We start from the raw sequence: 20,870 nt of genomic DNA, 5'->3' as shown, positions 1-20,870 counted from the left end.
TCTTAATTTTGTTGAAAGAAAATAGGGGAAAACCCACAGATCCCTCTTGGTGAGCACACTGCTTTAAAAAACAACCTCTATGCCACAAAAACAACAACAAAAAATAAAACTACATTACTGTTTTATAGTATAAAATGGGGTTTATTGCAATGTTTGTCCATTATTACATTTTTAAATCTCAGGATTAACTTTAAATGGCACCTAATTCAAACTACATTGTTTTCTAAACTGCATTTCAAAGAATGGTTTCTTTCCTTCCTCAAGTCTTACTGCCCAAGTTATAAATTCCTTAATCACTGACAGACGTCAGACCCAGGATCTTGAAATCCGTCTGGACCATAAAAATTTAGAAGAGTGGTGTAATATATTGAGTACTTGTTTTCAGTTCTGACAGTCTGAGGCACAAGTCTGAGACTATGTTTTGCAAAGAGGAGCTTTCGGAAATTTTTTGAGCTTTCTAGATATATATTTATTACTTACGCTTTCTCTCTCCCTCAAAGTCCTCTGCATTAGGATTCCTAACAACAGGAAACTATGCTTGACAAGAGGAAGAATGAAAAAAAAATCCCATAAAATATGTCAGAACCTTCCAAACTTCTTGTAAAGGTGTTCAAATGTGGCATTTACAGAACGTAAATTTTGTTATGCTATATGGAAATTTTCCTTTACAGTCTGAGAACTTTCATAAGACAGTGTGACAATACACACAGCCATATGCTTGTCCTAATAAATTGTTCATCCTACTTGCTTTTTTCCTGTCCTATTACACATACTCTAATACAGCTGAGCATGCACACATAAAGATCCACTAAAATTGAATTTAACCACCATATATCATAAATGAAAAAAATGTAAGACACAGTCCACTGGAATGCTTAATATACAGGCCAAGACAGAGAGGTTTTCGAACTCTGCAAACATGCTTTCATCTGCTATGAAGATTTTCAAATGCATTTTTCTGTGGTACACATGAATTTCCAAAGTAAATATTCAGCAGGTTTTTAAATACCTAGCTAACTAATTATTACTTGCTGAACTGCCAAGCACCCCTTCTTCTACATCTTCCACAGAAATTTTTCTCTTCTATTCTGCATGAATCATTGTTTAATTTAACCTTCAGATGGCAAAAGCGTTGAATGACAATGTGCACAACATTTCACAACAGAAGAAATCTATGCACTTGCAAAGGACAACACATAGCCTATAATTCTGTAAAAAAAAAAGAGAGCGGAAGTCACCCAACACCAGGAAATGAAGGCCCAAAAGTCCAACCTATCATTTAAAGCTGTACCAGGTTTCTCCAGAAACAGGTTTCTCTTGTTTTGAGTTCTGAAAACCTCCAATGACAGTGATTCTTAATCACTCTGAATTTCCTTTCCCTTAAGTCCCATCAGAATTTCAGTCACATAATTTGTGACCATTACTTTTCTGCTTTTGCTATGCACCTCTGAGGAGAGTCTGGTCTGCCTTCTCCACAATCCTTCAATGGGTCATAGAAGAGGCTACATCAGAAATCAGTCTCAAGTTTTCAGCAGTAAAAAACCCTCTGTTTTCTTAACTGCATGCATAATCAGCAACATAATCACTCTTTTCATCCCTTTGTATCAACTTGTTCAACACGCCTTCACAGCATGCCATAAACAATGCATATTCTTTACAATATTAACACTGGCAGAAATCCTAGTTCTAACACATTACCAAACCCAAGTATTTTTGGAGGGAAGACTGTATGCAAAGTTTCTGCTCTAATTGCTTTCTCGCTTTAGTTAACAGAAACAAGTAACATCTTTCTTATCTGTTTTAAAGCTAAAGAACCAGAGAGTTAAAAACTGAGAGACCTTTTTCTTCACTTTTAATGCTATAATGAAACAGAAAAGAACACATCTGAATGAATTCTAGACCCTGGTAATGAGTATGACACAGAAGGAGTCAAGGTTTTAGCAGTCCAACACAGAATGTTGAACACAGATCTTGACTCACCACTAAAAATTAAGACTTAAACAATGAAAGTGTCTGAGGATCATATATGTCACATTTTTATGCTAAAACCATCAGCAAGGGTACATTTTTACTCAAGAATGTGACTGTAAGAGAATTAGTGGATTAGGAAGATACAAATGGGATTGAAGAAATATAGTCATGTAACTCATTTAACAATCACTTCAACCATCAACTGAAGTTAGTATAAACAACAAAAAAAGGAACCAAATACATCTCCACAACACACAGCAGGAAAGCATAACATCTTGGAACACAGTGGAAAATACCTCCTTATTGGACTGAGGCTACAAACTTTCTTAAGGTAAGCAAAATACAGCATTTCCCTGTCTGTAGTGTGGCCAGGGTTAACACCAGTTCTTGTGAAACTGAACAAAGAGAAAGGTCACATCTGTGCAAGTTACTTAAAACTAGGACTGTAGAAATAAATTGTTGAGAGGTCTTACACTGGCAGGTAGATGAATAAGGTGACAGAGCTTTTCTCATCTTTAAAAGGCAGAAAGAATTCAGAAGAGAAAGTGTAACTAATTTAAGTAAGGACAATGAACACTGCCTGTGAAGTAGCAGTATCTTGGTGAATTCTGTAAGTTAAACTTTTTAAGAAGTTTAATACATACTGAAAGATGATAAAAAATAAATACAGATCAAGTCCCAGATCAATCTTAAATTTCTGCAGCCCTTATGTTTCCATGTACAAACAGCAGGGAAAGACAGCCAAACAACTCAAATTGGGCTGTATTTCACTGCTATATCACAGTAATTTCATTTAATTTGCTCCAAAACCTGGAAAAATACAGAAATTGTTAACTTCAGTCCATTTATATATTTTTATGAATTATTTAAAACATATTTTATTTTATATAAATATTTGGCTTCTCTTTGCAACTTCTCCCAGTCCTCTCACAAAGTCAAGTCTAAACCATTATTTTAATCTTCTGAATAACTGTTTAACAGCTTAATAATGTACCATAAATTTCATATTTTTCATTTAAATACTGCAAATTTCAGCACAGTTGATTCACAGAGCCTGAAGGCAGTTTCTAACACAATTCAGATTCAGTTAAATGCATTAAGTTTACTACTTAAACAGCTAAATATGAAGTTGAAGCTATGGATTTTCCTTCCATTTAACCTATTAGCATCAAAAGAAAGGTTTTAAGACTTAACAGGGATATCGTGTGCAACTTCAAGAAATGAAAATTTGCCACCAAAACCAGTCAGGAATGTTACCCTTTCTCCACTTTGGCATTAGGAGTGGAAAGGAGTAACTGCTGAGGAGAAAGATACCAATTCATAGTATTTTCCCCATAAATTAACATCAGACTCCTGAAGATCATCCTATTGCAGTATGCAATAAAAATGTATCAATCTCTCTGAGCTAGTAACACTTTCTTTCTGCATGACTAGCATCTCACTGAGCACCAAGAAAATATAAATCCACGAAGTGAAGTCGCACACCTTAACTTAGTAATTACTGTTAAAAAAGGCAAACAGAACAGTAACTGCCACTCAAACAGCGTAAAAGCACTTAAGTAAAATTACAAAATTTTTGCAGATTTAGCTTTGAAGTGTTTCTGATTTTCTCATTACTCATCTCACCTCAAAAAAGGGTAATTATTTCTTAACATAAATCATAAGAATCACTACTTCCAAAATTTTCTCTTTCTGTTCCTTCACAACTGAACGCTTGATTTACATAAATCATACCTACAACTGTACATGCAGTTTGCCAATTTATTTCTAATTTATCACCCATATTTTGAGCATGTATTTTATAAAAAAACTTGCTTTTTACTTAGAGACAATCTTTTGCAAGACTTTCTTCTTTTAAAAAAATACTAGGAAGACTAGTATTGCAACATTTGACATTTAAATGAAATCTCATTTTGTGATCATTTCCAACTGTAAACCGCATACAGAAGGACTGCAGCCTACACATTTATCACAACTGTTCCACTCAAATCTCTAAGAACTGGAGCATTTTATGAAGACTATCTATCTTCGTATTCTTTCCATTGTTTCCTACTCTAACTTACTAGTTCTTCTCAGAATCTTGGAGCCTGTAAACAGGCAGATTTCTGTCAAAAAGGCACCCTTACAGCTACAACAGTCTACCTAACTTGTCTAAACCAGACTAGACTTTTAATGCCTAAACAAACTTCTCCCTTTGGTCTATTGAACAGAAGAGAAAGACATTCAGTGTTGACGTAACTTTCATACGACACAAAACCTACCACAAATACTTGGGTCATCTTTCTCCAAAAAGGTTAAATTATCTTCATTAAGATACAGATATTTAATACAGTCTGAATCCACCTAATTTAAATTTGCAGGAACCGAATTACACTATCCCCTCCAACTCCCTTTCCACACACACTTTTTTCTCCCTGAAAGATAAAGGTTCCATCTATTTCAAGCCTTTCTACCATCCACGAATGTGCAGACTGATCAAATCTTCTTTTAATTCTCTCTCAAAAAGAATAAAAAATAGAGTTTAACATTCTCCAGGAAAAAAAAAATCAAACAAACAAAAAAACCCTCCAAAACCCAAAACCAAACCTAAAAACAAACCCACCTTCCAAGTTTCAAGTAATTTCTTTATTTGTCTTCTAAGTAAAGTGCAATTTTACAGAATCATTAGGACTGGAAGGGACTTCTCAAGGCCACCCAGACCAATCCCCTGCTCAAATGGTCAGCTACCTGTTGGGTTTTGACTATCTGTCTCCAAGCATGGGAATTACACATACTCTCTGGGCAACCCACTGTATTATTCAGTCACATTTAGAGTAAAAAAGTGTTTTCATATGTCCCAATTGAATTTCATGTGTTCAGTTTGTACCCACTTTCTCTTCTTTAGTCACTGAGACTCACTGCAAAGATTCTGGCTTCCTCTTTGTCACACTGTCCCATCAGATATTTCCAAGTCGTCTTTTTTTTCAGGCTATGCAGTTTCAGCTCACTCAATCTCTCCTCACACAAAAGATGCTTCAAATATTTGATGCTACTTTAAACAATTCTCAACAACTTTCTGAACTGCAGATACTAGAATGGAATACAATACCAAAGTACAGCCCTCAGCTAATTCATTAGAAAAGATGATGCAACTCCTCAATTAATAGCCTCCTGATTCTGTATGCAGGTAGTACATTCCACCTCATGGTTGGAAAAACTGTACATGACAATACTCTTTTTAAGTCTGATAAAATAACCAAAACTCTTTTCAGTCTTTCTCATTTGTGTGATAAGAGTTCATACCACTATACAGTAAACTACCTTGCTCCTAGACATACAATGTTGTTGGTTGCGCTAAAATCTATGCTAGAAAAATAAGCACATTCTCCTCAGGTTCTGATCAGCCTTTGTAACCAACTTGTTCATTATTTACTGCTAAATCCCTGTGCTATCTGCAAATTCTATCAGCACTGATTTTAAACTTTTTTCCAGATCACAAATATATGGAACATCACTGAACCAAAACAGAACCTTTCTGAAAGACTAACGAGAAAATCCACAATCAGATGATTATCATCTAATTAGAGTTAAGTTTATAATCTGTCATTTAACTAGCTTAACATATTAGTGTAAATTATACTGCTTTTACTTAGTGATACCTAGTGATATACAGTGACAAGCCAAGCACCTTTATATAACTCTAACGTCTATCAGTCAGTCAAGGTTGTGTCTATCATTTACTGCTACTAGCTTTAACAATGAATAGAGAAGCCCATTCACAGGCCAGGATCCTTTATCCTGACAACTGTACAAATACTGTACTGCACTAAGTACTGTATCACACCTGTCTACATGTTAATAAATCAATTTAGCTTATGATCTCTTCAAAAATAATAGTAAATTTGTTTGATCAGCATATAAAATAATATAGAAATATTATATTTACATAATATATAATAGTAAATGTCAATCTAAAGGCTGACTTTATGCAATTCAGAAGGATTTGGACAAGCTCAAGAATTGTGACTACATGAACCTGATGGGGTTCAACAGGGCCAAGTGCAAGGTCCCACACAAGGGTCAAGGCAATCCCAAGTACCAATACAGGCTGGATTGGTGGGGATTGAGAGCAGCCCTGCCAAGACAGGCTTGGGGGTGCTGGTGAACAAGAAGCTTTACATGACATGGCAATGTGCACTTGTAGCCCATAAAGCAAACCACATCCTGGGCTCATCAAAAGCAGCATGACCAGCAGGTTTTTTCTGCTCTGCTCTTCTAAGACCCTATCTGGAGTACTACGTACAGCTTTGGAATTCTCAGCACAGGAAAGAGATGGATTTGTTGGAGTGGGTCCAGAGGAGGGCCATGAAGATGATCAGAGGTCTGGAGTATCTCTCCTATGAGGACAGGCTGAGAGAGTTGGCGTTGTTTAGCCTGCGGAAGAGAAGGTTCCAAGCAGACCTTATTGCGACCTTTCAAAACTTAAAGTGGCTTACAAGAAAGATGGAAAGAGACTTTTAAGGACCTACAGTGACAGGAGGAATGGTTTTAGACAGTAAATTCAGACTAGCTAAAAGGAAGACTTCTTTTTTTTAATGAGAGTGGTCCAACACTGGCACAGGTTGCCCAGAGTAGTGGTACATGCCATATCCCTGGAAACATTCAAGGTCAATTTGAATGGGGTTCTGAACAACCTGATCTAGTTGAAGATGTACCTGCTCACTGCAAGAGGGTTGGACTAAACGACTTGTAAAGGTCCACTTCCAACCAAAACCATACTATGTTTCTATGATTCTGTGATTTTTCCATAAAACTATTCTCAATTACCTGAATTATAGACAATGTCACATAAAATTAAAAGACAATGTTCTTTGATTTTACCTAGAACAATATTTAAGTGATAAATGGCCATTCCGCTTATGCTTCCAAACTAATGGCCAAAGTTTAGAGTGATCTATTTCCTGAGGTTTTAAACTTCTTCATCTACTTGCCCCAAAACACCCAAAAAATATTAATTGGTGTGTATTTATCTACTTCAGCTTGAGGCCTACAAACAATAAGCCATGAAAAAAATGGACCTTGAACTAATAAGGTGTAATTTCTATTTGACACGTATGTTGTTAAAAATTGTACATAACTGTGTACTGCAAGCTCAACAATCACACATTTCTAAGGAAGTGAACCTTATAGTAAATCTTGTTTTCTAATAATGTACCATACACAACTAAAAGTTTTGTCAGGATTTGAAGAGTTACCAGGCACCTTTCCATGGATTCTCAAAGAACTGATACTGTCCTTTTGCAATGAGTGTGGGCATCGTTAAACTCACTCTCTTTTACCACCTTGCATATTTCTACAAAACTTATAAAAACACAAGTGTCCTACACAACCCTAACGTTGTGGGATATCAGACAAAAAGTATCCAGTAGGTTGAAAGTCTATTAAGGAACCTGGTTTTCTGTCTTGGATCTGTAAACTAACGGGGAGAAAATACAAGGTTAGCAAATGGGACTTTGCCCAACTGGTATCAAAACAGCTCCAAGTGCCATCACCATCTTTTGTGGAAAAGATAATTGTGTAAGAATAAAAAAATGGAGACACGGAGGCAAAGAAAGCTAAAACATTCCTCTATGATGTCAAGAAGAGTATTTGAAATATTAGAACACGTGGGGGCTTTTCTGACCATTTCTTTTAAAAGCCTGCTCCACATTACAACTCTACAGTAATGTCTATGTACCTTGTAACAGTTGACAGCATACACCAAAAAGAGAGCAGGGATCTGCAGTCTTTAGCCTGACAGAGCTGCTACAAATACAGTCATCTTTTTGCAGAGCAAAACAACCTGGAAGTCTAATCTCAGCCAGCACAGATAAGAAAACAACTCAGAAGCTGCTTGTATTTGAAGCGTTTGCAATTCATGCTCTTGTATTTTCAGCACATGTTTCAATTTGATCCATCTTCGTCATCAGACTAAATGCTCTCTTCATTTCATCACATGTAAAATGTCCTCTAAATGCAAAGCCAAGTAAAAATTTTTCTCTCAGGTGATCATGCTTGCGTCTTGTTGAAATCAATGAGAAAGTTTCACCTGATGAAGAATTTGCCTCTGCAAAGTCAGTTCTATTTTACTTAACTGACATTGAAAGGGTTAATGAAAAATTTACTTTCTAATTATCAAGGTCCCAGAATGGGATTCAGCTGACCAATTAAAGACTAGTGGTTCAGTCACATCCCACTGAAAAGTCACAAAGCAGTTCAGGCTCAGTCATTTTGCTGATCTGTAGCTGTTTTTTTCCTTTCAACATTTCTCCTATCCTATGTAATACAAACATGTAAATACATCAAACAAGGAGCACCTCTTAATAGATCTGTGTAGTGTGTCACACCAAGAGCCTAATTTCATTTGGGATTCTTCAGATGTTGCTGTAACATAATTAACCATGCAATATACAAAGCCTTATCTGCTGAACTTATTAATAGTAGCAGGTGTTTCCAACATACTAGGTGGCTCATGTCCTTTTATGTTGCAGACTATAACACACAAAGAAGGCATGTAGCAATGTGTTAAAAAGAGTTTCTATTTTCTGGCATAAAAAACATTGGAAAGAACTTTGATCAGCACTTTAACAGAGTGTTAAAGAACTTTCTCCAGGTTTGCTTGGGTTCTTCTCTCTTATAACTTCTTCACCAAAGCATTAAAAGAAATCATATTTAATACATTTACATTTAGGATAGTCACATAAGACAGGAGATAACTAGATGGAGGTTTTTATAGAGATGTGAACTGAAATCTGAGATAGATTTTGTTGAATTACTTGTCCCGGTCACGGACTTGAACCTCAGCTATTTTCCACCACATGACTGATGGATGCTCCAGAAAGCAAAGGGATTCAGCCTTTCCAAGCAAAGCTGAAAGGAAATAATTGGAAATCTGTTACATGCAACTACAGACTCTTTGTGGAGCAAAGAGACCCCAAAATCACACAGCATGCACAGTAAGGATAAACCTTGGCTATGCTGGTCCATTGGACTCTGAGGTGGGCCCATTCCAGGATGAGGAGGTCGCATACTCTTCATGGAGCCACAATGAACATCTTCAACCATTCCTTTTTCGTGCAAGCCATCAATAGACTGTGAAAACAAAATAAGTATTTATACAGAGATAATATATCAATCCACTATAAAAATCTGAAGGACTTTAACTCAAAATCTAAACAAACACATGAAGACTAAAAACAATGAAAACTTTTAATCTGGAATCAGACATCTGAGGAAACACAGAACACCATTAGACTGCTTGTTCCCTATTTCTTTTCTGCCCTTTTTTTTTTTCTCTCCTTATGAACTGTTTGGCAACGGCAGGGAGGTAAACTGTCCAAATACAAACACACAAAGTGTATTGGGCTCATATTACAAAGCACTGTAACACACACTAACTTATGAAAGTACAGCCTGTGGTTTCGCTTGAGTTATTTTTAGCACAAACTTTGCCCTTTCAGTCATTGCTCTACTGGAATGTCCCAAAAACTGTTTCTCTTCAAAAACAAGGAGAACATTGCAGGAGACAACCTCATCTTTACCGGCAAAAACAAGGATAGGCAGTCAAGGAAGGGAAAACAATGCTTGTGCTCCCTGTAGTTCCTGTCACCCCATTCACTCATCAAAAACTACAGTTCCCAGGGTACTTGAAATGCAAAACAGGTCCAAGTGCCCAAAAAACATGCTGAACGCATGCTGGGCACTAAGAAAGGCTCTGTTACAGAAACTGAAGGAATCTGAAAGTGAAAATAGGGGAAAAATAACAACATAAAGAAGATGTCTTAAGAAAATAATTAAGTTTTACCTAAAAGCAAAAATTACATCATACCCCTAACTAGGAAGAGATTAAGCTTCTAACTTAGAGCTCTGCAAGGCTTTGCATTGGGAAGGAACAGCCTGGCATCACTCTCTAGAAAAATACGCAGCTCTGCCCCTCTCTAACACATGCACAAACTCACACTAAATATTGCTCTTACTAAACCCTACTGTTAATGGAGATCTTGCTGTCTATTTCACCTAAATCCACACTTATTTATTGAGAATTCTTTATAAAATGAGAGTTAAAATAACTTACTACAGTGGAAAATACAGAGAGCTAACCAAAAGAGAGTGCAGGAAGCTATGTCAACTCAGGAAAAAAAAGTGACACATTTCTTATTTTTGAGTAATTTGTTTCACATGACTCAGTTTAAACAGAAATAAAGATAGGTCATGCCTTCTACAAAGTAAAAAATAATTCTAAATTTCAATTTGTAAACCCTTCATATAAATTTTCTACTTTCCATTGCAATACTCAGATTTGACGGAAAGCACTTGTAAACATATGGAATTCTTTTTGTTGTTGTTTATCAACATTTTTTAAGGATTTCACTATAATTTTTCTGTATCAGAACTATGGGTTAAAAGGGGGAAAGTTATGAAAAAGGAGAAGTTAAATGGCTTTTTCATGTTTCATTAAATCATTTCGTTGTCATGACAGTATAAAAATATTTTTGAAAAGAACTTGTATCTGAAAAACACCCACTACTCAAGAAGCTATTTTTGATTACAAGAACTAGGGATATGAAGCAGAAACATTGAGACAGATGACTGACACATTAAAAATAGTTCCACTTTGCTAACCAAATAAATCCCAATGCCCTTTTCTGAGGCATGAAGATCCCTCCCTCTCTTTGCCCCGACTTACAAAGATAACCAACGCAGAAGAGAACACTGAGTTCACATTCTGCCTGCGGTAGCTGAGTAGTACAGAAACCAAAACACCTGTAAAGCTGGATACAGTTTGTCATGGTATGTGTCAAGGACTAAATCTTTAGAGCCACCAAGAGGAGAAGGAAACTGCGAAGGAAATTTGATCTGATTTCCAGAACAGAAGGCTCTAGCTGGACACATCTGTGGTGTGACTGCTGGGTTTCATGGCACTAATAGGTGACAGCCATGAAACCTCTGTGAATCCAGGCAGCTCTGGATGGGACTACGATGGGACACAGCATGCATACATCAGAAGTACCAGCACACAGAGGGTGGGGAAAGGAGCTGGTGTTAACAAAGAACAGCAGTGAAGAGAAAAACAAATATGGGGCCTTTCATAAAGAGAACTCAAAAAAAAAAAAAATCGAACAGGAACAGAGAGGTAAAGAAACATGATCATACAATAACACATGCTTCCCACAGACATGAATTGAAGGAATGCTTCTATGGAAAGAATTGATCAAAAGGACAGGGTTTTGTAAGATAAGTTTTACCCACATTAAAAAAACTGTAGAAAACTGAAATGCTTCAAGTCTAATAGAAAGGAGTCTAAATAAAGGAAGAAAGGGGTTTGCTTCTGTGTGTTTGCAAAAATTATGCTGTGAAAAAAATGAAAACTAAATTCATTAGAACTCATTAATCAGTTTTTTACAAAATATGAAGATAGCATAAACTTCTTTGAAGACAAAATTAGTTTTAATGATCATACTGTTGCTAGTGTATGCAGAGACTGGTATTTCCAAGAATATATTTCATCTAAAAGCACTTCTATTGATTATGGACAAAACATCTAAAATAGGGAAGACAATTCAGCAGGGAAAGGCAGTGGACCAAAAGAACTGAAAAACAGTTATTTTCTGTAACTTTTTTAATCACTGGATAGTTACAGAGTCAGAGGATAACTTCAAATCTATGTAACAGGTTAAAAATTACAGAAGGAACCTTACACACAATGTAATTTCTGCAAATTCTTCAGTCCTCTATAAATTATTAAAGCTATCTTCCACAATGACATTGTTGGGATACCAATAAAGCACTACGAGCCCACTGGGATACTTGTTCTATTTTATTCTTTTAATATGACAGAAGGAGAACAGGAACGTGAGACATACTCAACTTTAAGTAGATATTACTGTTTTGATTGGTCCCAGTAAGGACAAGCACTGAACAGGCCAGATATATAAGCAATGCTTCTAGAAAACAGAGTGAGGGATGAACTTCAACTGAATGCAAGCACACACCTACATACTTGGCAGACTTACACAATGTCTAATGCATAAGAAGCATTCTGCCTACTGTGCTTTTACTCTGAATTTAGTAACAAAGGTCTTCTAACAGACAGTACTGCATCATGGTTTGACCTATTTCCAGGTAAACTGTCCAATTACGGTGTCTTTCTTTCCATCCACCTTCTTAAAAACCAACCAAGAAAACAGCCTTAAAATCAAAAACTGAGTACTGAACTAGATTTCTTCTAGATCATCTCTAAAACAAACAAAATTACAGAGATCAAACAGCAATGCATTGTCGTGTAACTGCCACATAACTACACAGCATAACTGAATGCATCACTGATGGACAACCAGTCTGACTGTCGTTGCAGTAGGGAATTGGCCAACATTTCCATTAACCTCTTACAAATCACTGAATCACCATTTTACATGAGTTCTCTTGATTTTTCGAAGTTGACATTGCTATTTCCTTTCTTTATTCACTAATGCAGACACAAACAAAACAATGCATGGAACATGCCTGCTGATAAATAAGGTGTTACTTCCAGAATCACAGCAGAACTGTTATGATTCTCAGAACGCCTACTGTGCATACATCTGTTAGCCAACAATATTTGAAATGAGAAACCATTTGCCTTCTGCTTTAATGGAACATCTAACATATTTAGTAAAAACTACCATATTTGTGAAGAACTTTTTCTCTCCCTTTTTCTCTCATTCACCAAAACCAGTAATATTGTCCATGACATCATAGTAATTCTTCCGCAGTCAGTAATCATTTACACTCCTTTACAAATTCATAAAAGAAGTGATTATCATCAGGTTACAACTAATTGAAAGAGAAAATAAACCGAGTTCACAGTACTACATCCACCCTCAAGTGACAACCCTGCAACTTAAAAAGCTATACTTTTGTCATAACTAAGACATAACTAACCAGTTACTACACAGTTACTGTGTAAGAGCATACAGAAAGCTGTATCATAGAATCATGGAATGGCTCAGGTTGGAAGCGACCTTCAAGATCATCTAGTTCCAACCCTCCTTCCGTGGACATGGACACCTTTCTCTAGACCAAGTTGCTCAGAGCTCCATTCAACCTGGTCTCATACACTTCCAGGGATGGGGCATCCCTGGGCAACCTGTTCCAGTGCCTCAGCAGTCTCACGTGAAGAATTTCCTATTATCTCATGTAAACCTACCCTCAATTTGGCATGATTCCTCCTTGCTCTGTCACTACATGCTTTTGTAAAAAGTCCCCCTCCTTCTTGTAGGCTCCCTTCAGCTACTGGAAGGTCGCAATGAGTTCACTCCAAAGCCTTCTCTTTTCCAAGCTAAACAAAACCAATTCTCTCAGCCTTTCCTCACAGGAGAGGTGCTCCAACCCTCTTATCATCTGGGTGGTCTCCTCTGCACTCACTCCAACTCACTCTGTCCTTCCTGGGCTGATGACTCCAGAGCTGGATGTAGCACTCCAGGCAGGCTCTCACCAGAGCAAAGGGGCAGAATCCTCTCCTGCTGGCCATGATGCTTTTGATTCAGTCCAGGATACAACTGGCTTTCTGGGCTCTGAGCACACATTGCTGGGTCATGTCCAGCCTCTCATCCACCACCACTCCCAAGTCCTTCTCAGTAAGGCTGCTCTTGATCTGTCACCCTCTAGCCTGTATTGATACCAGAGGTTGCCCTGACCCACGTGCAGCACTTGGCACTTGGTCTTACTAAACCTCGCGAGATTCCCGTGACTCACTTCTCGAATTTGTCCAGGTCCCTCTGGATGGCATCCCATCCTTCAGGTGTGACAACTGCACCTCTCATCTTGCTGTCATCTGTGAATTTTCTGAGGGTGCACTCATTCCCTTTGTCTATGTCATCAATGAAGATATTAAGTAATACTGGGCCCCTGAGGGACATCACTTGTCCCTAATGAGCTGTTGACCACTACCCTCTGGATGCAACTGTCCAATGACTTTCTCATTCATCTAACAATCCACTTATTGAATTAATCTCTCTAAAATTTAGAAAGAAGGTTGTTGTGGGGTACTGTGTAAAAGGCTTGATCAGTTCAGACCAAAATCATATAACCTGATGTTTTGCCCCCAGAGGAACTTCTATGTGGATGCTGAGGAAAAGTAAGATTAGGGTAACCAATGTAACAATGCTTTCTTTTAATATCTTCCAGCTTCCAAGTATTTTTTCCTCAAAAGACTCTCTGAGACCGTTATGGTTTGTCCATTTAGTGGTACCCCCCAGAGACTTCCTAAGTACTTCTCCTTAAATGTAGTTGTCATGCATCCAAGATACACTTCAGTAAAATTTGGAACTGTAAGTATTTTCCTGAAAATTTGATTGCTAGTCAAAAGACTACTTAAGAAACTATCAAGAAAAATAGTTACTTTATTGTTTCTATCCAAACTGCATTATGTAAATGTATAGTAAATTTTCCTGTGGAGAGTTTTCTGGTTACTAAGTGAATATACAGTACTTAATTTTCATATTAACAGTCATTAAGTAAACATACTTTGGGAATTATGATTTATTAATATCAATTTGTTTCAGTGTTTTAGCTATTGATTGATACTTTAGATTTTTTAAAACTTTTATGCATCATATTATTGTTTTTAAGCTAGACAAACATCTAACACAGAACAAAGTTGTTTCACTACTTCGTTTTTTCATTTTAAAAGAACCACATCCCATTGCATATACTGGATGTGTACCCCACAAGTAATTGTGTAACTGGGACACTTCTTGTGCCATCTCCCATTTTTTACTCCATTTCACTAGAAAAAACAAAGTGTTACATTACATCGTGACTTAAAGTCAAACTGGTTTACATAGCACCGAGTAGGAAAAAAACATGTATTTGGTCAAAATGCAGGTGGCTAACCAGTTTTTTAATTACATTGAACAACACTGAAATAGTCTGGAAGCCCCCTTCCACGGCACTTCTTAAACAGACCCTTCCATCAGTCATCACAATATACTATTTCTGGGGTTGCACAGGGAAACAGACCTGAAAATTCATCTAGACTGAAAAAATAACCAAAATTTTATTTAATTTTTTTGGGTTTTTTTCACTTCTATCACCTCAACAGACCCATTTGCTCAGTCATACACATGAAGACATGCTGGAACCTGTGAATGGGCAATCTTAGGGGGCAGCAAGGCTGTGAAGCGAGACTTATGAAGTTACAGTCTTTGTTCCAATATTACAATCAAGGTAAAGTAATTTACTACAGCTATACTGACTGATGATCTTTGAATTAGCTATCCAGACTCTTTGTGGAGCATTTTTCAAAACATTTCAATGCCACCTCAGTGGGAGAATTTCTACTCTGGCTCACAGAACCTTGTGAGATGCCTTCTGAAGTCTCTGAAAGACCTTTGTGGGATAACATTTGCTGGTTTGTTTCTAATTCTGACATAGGATTAAATGGCTGATATAACAGGATGTATCAGTTGAAAACATAATGTGTGGGGCATTCAACCATTCTATGGAAAATTCCTGGTGCCACCATCTTCTTCTACAGGTATGGAATCACTTAAAAACAGAAAGAAATCAGAGAATTGGAAGGGGGTAGGAACCCTGGCTATGAGGTCTGAAGACACAGATCTGGAAAGCTGGGCTGTAACTGACCCCAAAAACAAAGAAATGCCAATTGCAAATGTCTAATCTGGCTAACAGCTAAATCACATGCTTCAAGATTCAAATGAAAAAGTTATAGTTACTGCATGTACTCTCAAGAGATTACACAGTTCAGTACAAATGGGCAGCTGGATGATGGCCTCCTTTCCTTCAGCTGTCTTTGTGCTATTAAAAATATATAGTTCTTCACGTAAAAGACAGTAGTGTCATGTCCCTTCTGACTGGACATTGTTTTAATAAATGAAACTGCTTCATATGTGAAAATGTCAACACGAATAAGATGAGGAAAATTAAAATGTTTTTATATTACTTTAAAACTATTCTATAAATTTCTTTTCTCTATATGCATACAACAATTCCAAGTGGAATCAACAAGAGTTACCAAAAGGTTTTCAATATGTTGACTCTGTAAGCTGCTAATACGTATTTCTGAGTAGAACGACATCGCAAATGAAATTCTCCTAAACTCTAAATCTCTGGTACACAACCAAACAAAAGTGACAAGAGGAAAGAGACTGTTCTCACAAAAGAATTTCCACACAAGCAAGTATTTCCTCAAAGTAAAAAAGATTAATGACAGTCTAAGCACACATGCAATTTTAAGTGTTTAACAACCACCACTGAAGTCCAATTATTCACATGTTTTAAATGACATAGTTTCATAATCCTTTGTAAGATGGAGTCTTCATAAAACAACTTGAAACCCACATTTTTAAACAACATTTTCAGTATGGAAGAGTAAACAAATTCGTAGAGAACAAACCCTTTAAGAGATGAAAATACTAGGTTTTGGGTTTTGGTGGTTTGGTTGGTTGGTTTGGGGTTTTTTTTTAAAGAATAACAATTTCATGCAAAACTAAAAAACATCCCAGAAAACACATGATATGTACAAATAGACAAGAGGGAAAAAAAGAAAAAAAAGTGGTTAGAATAGTCTATCTTAGGGTTAGAATAGTCTACCTTAGGGTTTGAACACTGTAATTCATTTTTTCTCCCTAGTAATGTCTATCTTACTAAGAAGTACAGTTTACAAACGAAGATTTGCAAACTATTAACTCTATAGTCAACCTAGTCTACTAAGAACAAGGAAACTCTGTTTAATCTGATACATGACTAATATTTAGTAATAAAGACAGAAGTAGGAGTGTAGCTGAAGTTTTGCAGGTGATACACAATGTGTAATAGCAGTTATGCAGGTTCTAAATGTAGTAAGTCGTTTTTCTGATCAGTGGAGAAAAGTTTAGGGAAATAAGGTTCACTTGTAAGCTATTACCTTATGCATTTGGTGGATGCCTTCCTGTGGATAATCAGTAGGCCCCATTGTTGGCATTGGATGAGGGACACTGGGCGGACCAGGACTTGGCCCCATCATGCTGTGAACGGAGCCAGGAGATGGCCCTGGTCCTGGGCTAGGTCCTAGAATCGGTCCAGGTGAAGGTCCTGGTCCAGGAGAAGGACCAGGATGAGGCATGGTGCCAGGGTCTGTAGGCGTGGACATCTATTTTCTGTCTCCTTTTCAATTAGCAGAATAGGTCTAATAACAAAAGAAAACAAAACAAAAACAAAACCACAATTTCTATGTGACATTAGGGGCACTGAAAAAAATTTAATAAAATCTACAGGCAGTCGTTACTCACAGACACACACACACATGCACGCTGTCATCAGCAGAAAATGCTTAAATGATCCTTAATGTTGCCCATTGGCTTGCCCATTCTTCTACAAGCCCAACAGAAGGAGAAGGATCCTGATAGTTCCATCCATTTCTGGATGTCTGTATGTTACTCACAAAAAAACCCAGTTGGTATGCTATGAGAAACATCTACCAGAAACAACGGCAGTTGAACTGACTTGCTATCATCAGACACATCATATGGGGTCAAGCACAGCACTACTAAAAGCAGGCAAGAGAGCTGGGTGCCTCTGTGACCTATGTGTTCAAAAATCTCTCCCTGAAAAGCGACAACTGCCCTGAAATCCATACTTATAAAACTCACAGTAATGCAGCAAAACAAGCATTAAGAGGGTTATCAAGACTGTTTTCTGATCTTTTTTTTGTCTGCCTGAGAGACCCACACAGCACCAGCAGTGACAGCAGTAGATTTAAATATGGCTATGCTGCTCCCAGTCACCCCTCACCAAGGCCAACAGCTCTGGTGCGGAGCCATGGATCGCAGCAAGCATGGCTGGAGCAAGGGGAAGCGCAGGAGAGCGCCAACACCCATGTGAAGCTGGCAGCTTGCCCTCCAACAGCTGACTCGGTGTGAGTGGAGCCAGCAAGAATGGCGGCTGCTCCCACTCTCTCATAAGGGGCCCAGAGATAGTGAGAGCAACCAGGGCACACTGGCAGGGCTCTGAACACACCCAGCAGTTGGGGAAGAGCGCAGTCTTACTACAAGTAACCATTCCCACAAGTATGGTTTTGACATGCCACAGAGCTCATTTCCCCATAACTGCACCAGTCACCAGTCACAGCAGTGTCAGAAGCCTCCAGTCAGCCAGATCTTCTCATGGTAGATGTAGCTCTCCGCGACCCAGGTTGCCAGGAGTGCCTAACGCCTCTCCGTAAGGCTGGGACTGACAATCATTCCTTTCACGGAAGATGTGCTGCTGTCAATGAGCTGTGTCGCCAGGTTAAGGAGCCAAATGACAGAGTGAACAAGCTGTACAGCATTCATGAGAATCAGCGAGAGCTTGACATATAACTCTCAGAGATGCTACAGTTTCAGGAGTTTCAAACCTCCACTGAGGTGAAGACGCAGGTGGACTCAGAATCCTATGATGCAGTCAGTCAAGAGGTTACTGCTCACAGCAGAAGGAAGGCTCTTCCTCCTGAAAACTTGAAGATGACAAGTAGGACTGATACCTTTTACAACAGGCATGAGGCCCTGGAACTGGAACGACAGTCAATTCATGAGGCAGACAAAGGTCCTTCTGCAATGGAGGAGCCACCTGGGGCAAGACAGCCTACCCCCTCATCACAACTGCCCCGGCTAGGAAAAAAAAGAAGGGTAGTTGTCACAGATGACTCCCTTCTAAGGGGAACGGAGGGCCTGCTATACAGACCGGACCAAAACCACAGTGAAGTCTGCTGCCTCCAAGGGGCATGTGGCTCCAAAGCTGGTGTCATCTGCAGAATTTGTGGTTTTTTTTGATCGTGGCATGGTCTGTACAACACCTGGTCTTCTGATACCTGAAGGGATACAACTTTCTCAAAGGGGGGAAAAGTGCTTTAGCATGAGTGCTAGCACAACTCATTGACAGAGCTTTAAACTAGGTTGGAAGGAGGGAAAGAGCAAAACCAGGTCTGCCAGTGATAAGCAATGGGATGGCAAGCCAAAAGTTGAGGAACTGAGTTCTAATAAGATCAATCTGCTTCACAAGGTGCTGGCTACAATGAACCATACTTGAGATGTTTCTATACCAACATACACAGCATGAGGAATGAGCAAGAGGAAGCATAGGTCCAGTCCCAGATATATGACATCACTGGCATAAGTGAGACCTGATGGGATGAGTCCTGTGACTGGTGTGCCAAGATGGATGGTCACATGCTCCTTAGGTCAGGGTGGGCAAAGCGGGGGGTGGTGTTGTTTGTAATGGAGGGGCCGGAATGTATGGAGCTTACAGCCGGCAATGGCACAGTTGAGAGCCCCTGGGTTAGGACTACGGGACAAACAAATAAGGCAGACGTCATTGTGGAAGTCTACTGTAGAACACCTAGCCAAGACAGTGACACCAATTCTTCAAGGAACTAAGGGACACCTCCAAATTTGTCCTTATGGGTTACTTCAACTTGCCAGATGTTAACTGAGGGCACCACACACCTGGCATAAACAAGTCCAGAAAATTCATAAAACAGCTGGATGCTACTTCGTGGTTCAGGTACTAAGGGAGCTGACTAGGAAAGATGCCCTCCTTGATTTGATGCTTGTTACAGTATGAGGATGGTCACCTCATAAACAGGGACAGAGACATGGCAGAGAAGTGTAATGCTTTTTTGCCTTCAACACTGATGATGGACTAAAGGGGGGGTCACAGTGCCCTGAGCTGAAGGACCAAGGCTGTGATAATGATAAACTCCCAGCTGACTCTGAAGTTAATGAGGGATCTGCTACTCCAGATGGATCCCTATAACCCCATGGGGCCTGATGGAATACATCTGAGATTAATCAAAGAGCTAGCTGCTGACATCATAAGGCGCCTCTCAATGATTTTTGAACAGTCTTGGGAATCTGGAGAGGTCCCAGTTGACCAGAAGTTGGCTAACATCCTAATTTTTCAGAAAGGCAAGAAGGATGATCCTGGAAACTACAGGCCTGTCAGTTTCACTTCAGTGACCAGTAAAATTACAGAGAAGATTATTCTGAGAGGTACTGAAAAATACCTGAAGGATAATGCAGTCACTGGTCAGAGCCAGCATGGCTTTATGCTGGAAAAGTCCTGCCTGTCAAACTTAATTTCCTTTTATGACCACCCACCTGGTTAAACAAGGGAAACTAAGTGATGCCAACTTTTTGTATTTGAGTAAAGCTTTAGAAAGTGTCTCTCACAGCATCCTTCTGGACAAAATATCCAGCACACAGCTGGATAAACACATCATGTGATGGGTGAGCAATTGGCTCACAGGTCGGGCACAAAGAGTTGCAGTAAATGGGGTAACATCAGGCTGGTGACTTGTCAGTAGTGGAGTTCCACAGGGCTCTATCTTAGGCCCAGCACTCTTCAACATAGAATCACAGAATGGTTTAGGTTGGAAGGGACCTTCAAAACCACCTAGTTCCAACCCCCCTGCCGTGGGCAGGCACACCTTTCACTATATCAGGATGTTCAGAGCCCTGCTCAACCTGGCCTTGAACACTTCCAGAGATGAAGATCCACAACTCCTCTGGGCAACCTGTGCCAGTGCTTCACCACCCTCACCATAAAGAATGTCTTCCTAAACTCTAATCTAAACATGCCCTCTTTCAGTTTAAAACCATTGCTGCTTGTCCTGTCACTATCTGCCCATATAAAAAGTCCCTCTGCCTCCTTTTCATAAGCCACCTTAAGGTACTGGAAGGCTGCAAAACCTCTTCTCAAGGCTAACAACCACTCCTTTCTCTGTCTGACTGCATAGGAGAGGTGCTTCACCCATCCCTCCTCAACCTCATGGCCCTTTTCTGGACCTGCTCCAAAAGGTTCATGTCTTTCTTGTGCTGAGGACCCCAGACCTGCACAGCACTCCAGGTAGTGTCCAGGCAGAGGGC

General features: G+C 38.9%; 1 protein-coding gene across 3 annotated transcripts in view; it reads right to left on the bottom strand.

Annotated features, from left to right (window-relative positions):
- The window catches only part of SMARCA2 (SWI/SNF related, matrix associated, actin dependent regulator of chromatin, subfamily a, member 2), a 119,211-nt gene that overhangs the window by 89,499 nt on the left and 8,842 nt on the right, over nt 1–20,870 (bottom strand). For 2 of the 3 annotated variants that reach the window (XM_017808145.1, XM_017808146.1), the window contains exons 2-3: nt 16,895–17,155; nt 8,958–9,081 (exon numbers count right to left, since the gene is read on the bottom strand). In XM_017808145.1, the coding sequence (XP_017663634.1) occupies nt 8,958–9,081; nt 16,895–17,119 (349 nt within the window). In that variant the 5' untranslated portion in view covers nt 17,120–17,155. The remainder of the gene's footprint in view (nt 1–8,957; nt 9,082–16,894; nt 17,156–20,870) is intronic. The other variant, XM_017808147.1, reaches the window with a different exon arrangement.

The sequence above is a fragment of the Lepidothrix coronata genome, unplaced genomic scaffold, assembly GCF_001604755.1.
Source record: "Lepidothrix coronata isolate B3197 unplaced genomic scaffold, Lepidothrix_coronata-1.0 Scaffold22, whole genome shotgun sequence".
Classification (NCBI taxonomy): domain Eukaryota; kingdom Metazoa; phylum Chordata; class Aves; order Passeriformes; family Pipridae; genus Lepidothrix; species Lepidothrix coronata.
The sequence above is the reverse complement of the archived record's forward strand: the minus strand, read 5'-3'. Positions and strand labels throughout refer to the sequence as shown.